An 8,377-nucleotide genomic window follows, 5' to 3' on the forward strand; every position below is an offset into this window, starting at 1 on the left:
AAGAAGAAGAAGAACGCTGGAGAAGGAGGAAGAAAACCGACTTGGAGGGAGATTTGGTTTATTTATTTATTTATTTTCCTTATTTTGTCCGTGAAGCACAATGGAGACTGATCCCGACATCCAAACAGTACCGAAAGGATTCTATTGTAAATTATGTGATGTTAAAATCCCTAACGGTACGTGTTAAAATCATTTCTCAAAGAGCGCGAGTTCATTTAGTGTAGCGTGTCTGATTAGCGAGCGCGCGCTACGTTAGCTTGGCTAATGTTTATTGGATACGTTTTCAGCACGTTGTTGTCAGTAATGGCTGCAGCGAGCATGAGGGCTAATAAGATGGAGAAACCTCAATTTTACACATTCCTCTTAGTGTTCAGGTCATCAGCTGTAACCTGACGATAAACCTGAAATAAACCTGCTTTATTTGCTTGGACAAAGTTGATAAAGTTTCAGTTGCAGCTAAACTGTTCACTAAGGAGTCGGTTCTTTAAGTCAGTTCTTTTAGGCGAGTGTTGACTCGCATACGTGAGGCGCGAGTGTTTTTGTCTTTAGTTTGACTTTTTTTTTGTAGCTGTAGGTCATACCGTCATTTCTGTAGCTGTCTGTCTGTCTGACCAACCTACCTGACATTCTAACTAACCTGTCTGTGTAACCTACCTTCCTGACATTCTAACTAACCTGTCTGTCTCTCCAACATAACGCCTTCTCTCTCTGTCTGTCTTACCTGTCTCTCTGCCAAACATGTGTCAAATCTGTCTAAACTGTCTGTCTGTCTAACCTGTCTTTGTCTAACCTACATGACTGTCTGTCTAACCTGTTTGTCTGTTTTCTGTCTAACCTGTTTGTCTGTTTTCTGTCTAACCTGTGTTTGCCTGCCTGTCTGTCTCTCTGCCTGTCTAACCTGTCTGTCTGTCTCTGTTTATATAACATGCCTCTCTGCCTGTCTAACCTGTCTGTCTGTCTCTCTGTCTAACCTACCTGCCTGTCAAATCTCTAACCTGTCTCTGTCTGTCTAACCTGTGTTTGCCTGCCTGTCTTACCTGTCTGTCTGTTTAACATGCCTGTCTGTCTGTATGTCTATCTAACTAACCTGTCTGTCTCTCTATCCAAAAATCACAAAAAAAAACCCAACCCCATTCTCAGACCTGTCTGTCTGTCCTCGCTGAGCGTTTCTTTTTGTCCGAATGTTTGGTGTGACACAGAGCCAAGTTTAGAAGGCCACATGAAGGGGAGGAAGCACCAGCACCTGTGCAAGCTGCGGGCGAAGAGGAAGGCTCAGGAGGAGAACAGCGTCTACGTCAGCGGCTTCAAGCGCGACACGTCCACGAGCGAGCTGGCCGAATATTTCCAGCAGTTCGGACCCGTGGCCGAGGTCATCATGGACAAGGAGCAGGTCTGTGTGAGAGATTTAACCCGAACACCACCTGAGGAACCGCTTTTGTAATGCTGCAGGTTATGAAGTCTTTAATATCGGTGTGTAGGTGCTAAAGATATTACCAGGTCGTGATTATGAACTGGTCTCAGTGCTGAACCCTGAGGAACCCCGTGTGTGTGTGTTCCTGTGCAGAGTCTGTATGCCATCGTGGAGTTTGCCGAGACTGCGAGCACCGAGGCAGCGTTGGCTCAGCTGCAGCACAGTCTGGATGGACTGAAGCTCCGCGTGAAACCTCGAGAGAGGAAGGAGTTCAAGTTGGCCAGCAAGGGGAAACACGACCGGACCAAACCTCACATCAGCTTGGAGAAGCTCAGCCACGAGCTCTGCCTCGTGTCTTCAGTAAGTGCTTCCTACCCCTCTGCATTTCCATCCCACACAGACACACCTGATCACCGAGCTCCATTTTCCCGCGCTCAGGTAAACGAGCAGATGCACAAAATGGTGGAGATGTTCCAGCTGAGTGAGAACGATAGTAAAGCCAGGCAGCTCCTAGTCCAGCTCCTGCAGGAGGTCTTCATCGAGTTCCTCCCAGGTCAGAATCCAAACCACTGATTCATGTTGTTTGTTGCATGTAGAAATGTAAACATGTGACGCTCGAGTGAAATCCGTGTCCAGCTAACCCGTCTGCTCACCACGGGTCTTATTTATTTATTTGTTTATTTCTTATTCAGATTGTCAGATTGTACCTTTCGGCTCCTCGGTGAACACGTTCGGTATCCATTCGTGTGACCTCGATCTCGTCTTGGACCTGGAGAACACCAGAGCCTTCCAGAATCGCACCAGGATGTCCGAGCAGGTCTGTGACCGTTTTAAAACCAGCGATCAAAAATATCGGAACACGTGACCGATAGGAGTGTGTCCTGTTAGATCGATTGTTTTCAGAATTAATAGCTCTGAACGTCTGCTCTCGGTTTGAGCCCCGGGTTTCACCTGTGAAGACTGTTTGTGTTGTTTAATAAATAAATAAATAAATAAATAAAAGGATAAACTAGCACAAAGACCAGCGAGCTGTCTACGGGAGAAAAGGCAAGAAAACCTTTTGAGAAAATCAGAGGCGTTGGGTATATAACCGATTTTAAAAGGAAAGAAGCTAAATAAATGAGTGAAGTGGGTGAAAAGGGAATTTAAATCATGTAAAGAAAAAAAAAGAGAAGGGGCTTATAAAGGAGTTAAAATCATAAAGAAAATAAAAACATCAAAGGAATTTAAATGGTGCACTTATATAGCACTTTTATCCAAAGCGCTTTACACTGTGTCTCATTCACCCATTCTCACACACACACACACACACACACACACACACACACACACACACACACACACCAGTGGTAGCAGAGCTGTCATGCAAGGCGCTAACTTGCCACCGGGAGCAACTCGGGGTTCAGTGTCTTACCCAAGGACACTTCGGCATGTGGAGTCACGCGGGTCGGGAATCGAACCGCCAACCCTACGATTAATGGACAACCCGCTCTACCACCCGAGTCACAGCCGCCCCTTTAATTTTAATAGTTCAAATAGTAAAAGGATAATAGCAGTTTAAAAAAAAAAAAAAGAGTTAACAAAACCTTAAAAGAATAAAGAGCGAAATGTTCTGCTTTCCTGTTAACGTTCACGGTAACGTTCTCTCGCTGACCAGCAGACGGCCGAGAACCAGTCGGAAGACGGCCAGCCGGAAGACTCCATCCTGTCTGACATTGACCTGACCACGGCGACGCCGGCCGAGCTGCTGGAGCTGGTGGCGGCCGTTCTGAGGAAGTGCGTGCCCGGAGTGCATAAGGTCCAAACAGTGAGCAGCGCACGCCTCCCTGTGGTCAAGTTCAGCCATCGGCAGCTCAGTCTGCAGGGGGACATCACCATCAACAACAGGTACAGCGATAAGAACAATAATCTCACTCGATTACACGTATAAAGAGGAATCATTTCTGACGCCTGGTCGCTGCCGACAGGCTGGCGGTCAGAAACACGCGCTTCCTGCAGCTGTGCTCGGGGCTGGACTCCAGAGTGCGTCCTCTGGTTTATTCCGTACGTTTCTGGGCCAAGCAGAAACAACTCGCAGGTACTGAATTACCACACACACACACACACACACACACACACACCCCCACACCTGATTAATCTTTTCATCATGAATCAGACAGGTTTTATTAAAATGTCCCCCTGGCCTTTACTCCTGATTTCTTTATTTATTTACCCATCGTGACCAGAAGATGGCAGCACAGCACAGCTTTAGCATCCAGTCACGGACTGTATCGCTTTACCCTGATTTGTGACCTGTAATAACGTGTTTGTTTTGGGTTTTTTTACATTTTATTTTTAGCAAAAATATACATCCACGTGGTGTTCATAAGAGCCAGGCTTTCTGTGGTGTAGATTAATAATAATAATGATATAAATAGATAAAAAATGACATTTCTTATAATAATAAAAACAAAGAAAGGCAACAGAGTAAAAATACCACAATTTTGGGAAGGTTTAAATACGTGAAAGTGAAACATTCTTATTATTACAGATTTTATACATGCGTAGTTTTAAATCTGCATATATTTAAATGAGGCCACTGGATGAATTGGATCCGTTCATCCAGATTTTATTGATGGAATATATAATGTGTTTTGTTTTTGTTTTTTGTGGGGGTTTTTTTTTCTCTTCTTTGTCTTCGTTTGTCGCTGGTGTGTGAATTCGCTTTCTCACACAGGGAACCCGTCTGGCGGTGGGCCACTGTTGAATAACTACGCGCTGACGCTGCTGGTCCTATTCTACCTGCAGACCGTCAGTCCACCTGTACTGCCGACTGTGGAGCAGCTCAAGCACATGGCATGTATGTACACCTAACACCCCCCCCCCCCACGGGGGTAATCGGGTAACGCTGTTCAGGAGTTCCGCACACAGGGAGCGCGATACATAAAATAATAGCATGTGCTGGATAATAAAAAGTGCCGTTTTATAGACTGTCATATTTTCTATATGTTTTAAAAGCTATCAGAATACATCTGGATGTTCGCCATCTTTAAATACCCCACGACACGAGTTGTCCTTAAGCAGAATGGAAGAAATGAAGTCCTGCAGTGAGAATAAACGAGGTTAGGGCTTTTAAATGAGTCACGGTTCCGACGCGTCCTGGAAAAACCAGGAAGTGTACAGCTTGAAGGTCATGGCTATTAAGCCATGGTCAGTCGAGTAGTTCTTATTTGATTGATTGATTGACTGGCGCTCCTTATTTATAGTTGGACAGTTCTCTAACTCTTTGCAGATAAAGAAAAAACTCTGATCGTTTTTCTGACTTGGTGTGCGTAGGTGAGGAGGAGGAGTGCGTCATTGACGGATGGGACTGCACCTTCCCCAGTCAGCCGATCAGCGTGCCTCCTAGTAAAAACACAGACGACCTGTGTAAGTATTCATTAAAACGTACGTTGCAGATGAACCAGCACGACACAGTTTCAAAAATAAAAGCAGTTTTTTTTTTAATCAGTAAATTTCAAAGATGACATTTAAATCCAGGAGCAGAACCTCAGTGATCGGTGCTCGTATCTCGTAGCCGAAGGATTTCATTTTGAAGCGATAACGATAACCCTCTGATCTAGAGTCGTGCAGCAAAAGAAAGACAAAGAAAGGCCATTTTCATTCATGTTGGAGCACATAGCATGCAGCGGGTTTTATCCTGGTCAGGGTCGCCGTAGTGTAAATTACCAGTTGGTTTTATATTTTGGTTAGTAGAGCCAACTAAATCCATTTAGAAAATATCAGGGGCAGGTACACACAAAAATAATAACTTCCGGAGCAGGCAGGATTGGTCAGACTTCCATGGGAGTGGGTGAGATTAATAAACTTTCTGTGGAGTGGGTGGGATTGGTCAGAATTAGTTTGAGAGCAGGTGGAATTGGTCAGAATTAGTTAGGGAGTGGGTGGGATTGGTCAGAAAAACTTTGTTGGTGGAATTTATGAGCAGCGCACTTCTTGTTGTATGAACAGTTCCTTCAGGAGTGTGTGGAGTCGGACAGAATTTCTTTGGAAACGGGTGGAATTGCTCAGAGTTAGTTTGGGAGTGGGTGGGATTGGTCAGAACTCCTTTGGGAGTGGGCGGGATTGGTCAGAACTCGTTCAGGAGTCGGTGAGATGCACTATATTCCGGCAACAGCATGTGTACACCTGACCATCACACCCATATGTGCCTGTTGAACATCCCAGTCCAGATTTATTCCCCTTTTGTTGTTATAATGTGCTCCACTCTTCTTTGAAGGATTTCTGCTAGACTCTGGAGCTGTGGCTGTGGGGATTTGTGTTCATTCAGATACAAGAGCGTTAGTGAGGTTGAGGTCAGGCGCTGATGTCAGGTGAGGAGGCTCCAGTTCATCCCAAACCCCTTCAGTGGTGTTGAGGTCAGGGCTCTGTGCAGGACACTTGAGTTCTTTTACTCCAACCTTAACACACCAGGTCTTCATGGAGCTCGCTTTGTGTACTTTGTGTGATGCTGGAACAGTGTTTGGGGCCTCTTGGTTCCAGTGAAGGGAAATTATAATGCTACAGCGAACAACGACGTTCTGTAGAATTGTGCGCAACAGTTTGGGGAAGAACCACATATGGGTGTGATGGTCAGGGGTGTACATACTTTTGTTCATAGAGTGTAGGTCAAACTTTCTCCATGAGCAGATAGGATCAGTCTGAGTGGGAATGGGTGTCTCACACACACGCACTCCTACTCTGGTCCCCCAAGGTTGATCTTTTATGCACGTTCGCCGGTTCTTTCCCAGGTTCTAATGATCTTATTTCCGCTTTCTCCCTGTCAGGCACCTTGCTTTTCGGTTTCTTTACCTACTATTCCAAGTTTGATTTTCCTGGATCTGTGGTGTCTCTGAGAGCCGGGCGCGTTCTTCCTATCGCGGAGTTTCTGAGCAGAGACGACATGCCTGATCCCGCAGAGAGCTCCGACGCCAGCAGACAGAAAACAACGGCACGTACTAAACTGGGACCCGTGAACATCCTGGACCCGTTCGAACTCCACCATAACGTAGCCGGCAACCTTACCGAGCGAACACACAAGAATCTCCGCAGGGAATTCTGCGACGCGGAGAAGTACTGCCGGAGCCTGCAGTACCAGCGCAAGTCGTCCAAGGGCAAGTCCTGGGGGATAGTAAAGCTTTTTGCGCCACGTCTTGAGGGTCTGTCCAGCTCGCAGGAAGCCCTGGAAAAATTCCCGGAGATCAACATCCCGTTCAGGGCGGCCATTTTGACTCAGTCTTTCCGTACAGAGCTGAGTTCGGCAGGAGAGACCTTCCGAGTCCTTTGGTTCAAGAAGGTCTGCTCGTCCTTGGAGGTGGTGTTCAACGACATTCTCAAGTGTACGCCTTCAGACCAGGTCGAGATCAATCAAGATCTAACCAGCGCCCAAGGAGATACCAAAAACGAGGAAGTGAACAATAATCTTGATAGTTCTAGCCATCATCCCATAGTTCACTCTGGAATGAAGAGACCCCTGTCCATAGAGGAAGGTCCATCCTCTTCTTCCTCCTCACCCGAGGGAAAGCGGATGAGACTGGAACCCTCAGCAGAGGTGGCTCACTGGAACTGGACCCAGAGACACCCGGTGTGGGCCGGCCGAAGGAAGATCCGGAGAGTGTTACTGAAAACGAGCGACGAGACCTCCAAGCCTGAAGGGGGCTGCAGCAGCATCGAGAGCAGGGTGACGCAGTACATCATCGAGAACGACTCGAACCCCGAGGAGAAACTGGAGTTCAGGGTGGATGCCGTCGTGACGGGCGGTGACGAGTGCACGAAAGCCGTGCTCAAGTTCAAAGCGACCGACGATCCCGCCGGACATTTTCACGACTTCTTCCATTTTCTCGATTGCTTCCTGCCCAAGATGGTGGATACGTTGTTGGCGAAATCTGAATAATCCTTCCTGCACGTTTTTATTTTAAGGACATAAATGTTTTTGGAAAGATGTATGGAGACACAATAACAATAATGTTTGCTGTAGTTTGGTTGACTTCTGGACTTTTGTCCTTTATTTGTTGTAGTCTAATCTAATCTGATCATTTCTTGTGGTTTAGTTATTCATGTCACTGTTTATTCACGTTTAAAATGTGAAAAGTTGTGTTTTTGATTTAAAATACTTTGTAGTATATTTTAGTTTGGTTATTGTTTAAAAAAAGAAAGTTGTAAGTGCAGGTTATTAAACACGAAGCTACCAGTTTCTGTTTCAGACGTTCCATTTGTGATTGGTTCAAGGTTTTTTGTTTTTTTTTAAGTAGTCACTAAGATCAATCGAAACATGGACTCAAAAAGATTACGTTTCCATACGTACTCGTGACCGACTTCATGAATATCGAAGAGATTTATTTTTTTGTAGGTTTATGTTTATCTGTCAGTGTTCAGTTTTTGACCAAGATTCGCTCCACTCTTATTCAACAGATCAGTATTCGACTCTGAATCGTTTGAGGTCTGGCGAAGATTTGCTCCTTATGTTGGTGTTTGATTCGCTGAATCCTTTGAATCAAGACTTGAGACTCTCGTTCAGTGAATCCTCTCGGTCGTGGCCGAGATTTGATCCGCTCTCGTTCGTTGCGTGTCAGGGTTTGACTCTGAATCCTTTCCCAGTCAACAGGTTAGCGAATCATTTTACAAGTCTAAGAATCTCTCTCTTGTTCAGTGGCTTGGTTTTTTGACTCGCTAAATCCTTATGATCGTGGATGAGATTCAAGCAATAACCCCTTGAACTTGAGAGGAGCGATTCCTGGCCATGACACAACGAATCATTTCGGTTCACTGACTTTATGAATGAGAGAGAGAGAGAGAGAGGGGAGAATCCCTGTCGTGACCAAAAAAAGATTTGCGGAGTCAAACATTCACTCGTCGATAGAAAGAGGAGCGACTCTCGATCGGGTCTCAAATCTCCGCCATGATTATAAAGGGTTCACCGAGTTAGATCTCGACACAGAGAGCGAGAGA

General features: G+C 45.7%; 1 protein-coding gene across 2 annotated transcripts; it reads left to right on the forward strand.

Annotated features, from left to right (window-relative positions):
• Positions 1–11: 11 nt before the first annotated feature.
• On the forward strand, positions 12–7,620 carry tut1 (terminal uridylyl transferase 1, U6 snRNA-specific). Of its 2 annotated transcripts, none has more exons than XM_053640063.1 (10): positions 12–176; positions 1,200–1,390; positions 1,565–1,771; positions 1,850–1,964; positions 2,104–2,228; positions 3,069–3,298; positions 3,379–3,488; positions 4,128–4,250; positions 4,727–4,819; positions 6,217–7,620. In XM_053640063.1, the coding sequence occupies exons 1-10, from the start codon at positions 101–103 to the stop codon at positions 7,320–7,322; spliced, it is 2,376 nt and encodes a 791-aa protein (XP_053496038.1). In that variant the 5' UTR covers positions 12–100; the 3' UTR covers positions 7,323–7,620. The 2 variants fall into 2 exon arrangements, with proteins under 2 accessions (XP_053496038.1, XP_053496039.1); XM_053640064.1 differs by having other exon boundaries at positions 3,072–3,298.
• Positions 7,621–8,377: the final 757 nt, after the last annotated feature.

Source organism: Ictalurus furcatus, chromosome 13 (genome assembly GCF_023375685.1).
Source record: "Ictalurus furcatus strain D&B chromosome 13, Billie_1.0, whole genome shotgun sequence".
NCBI classification, from domain to species: domain Eukaryota; kingdom Metazoa; phylum Chordata; class Actinopteri; order Siluriformes; family Ictaluridae; genus Ictalurus; species Ictalurus furcatus.

Excerpts from the sequence above, each read along its gene's own strand:
- tut1 (XM_053640063.1), top strand. The coding sequence starts at position 101 with ATGGAGACTGATCCCGACATCCAAACAGTACCGAAAGGATTCTATTGT. Across the intron at positions 2,229-3,068 it reads GCACCAGGATGTCCGAGCAG|CAGACGGCCGAGAACCAGTC; the intron begins GTCTGTGACCGT and ends CTCGCTGACCAG. Across the intron at positions 3,489-4,127 it reads CAAGCAGAAACAACTCGCAG|GGAACCCGTCTGGCGGTGGG; the intron begins GTACTGAATTAC and ends TTTCTCACACAG.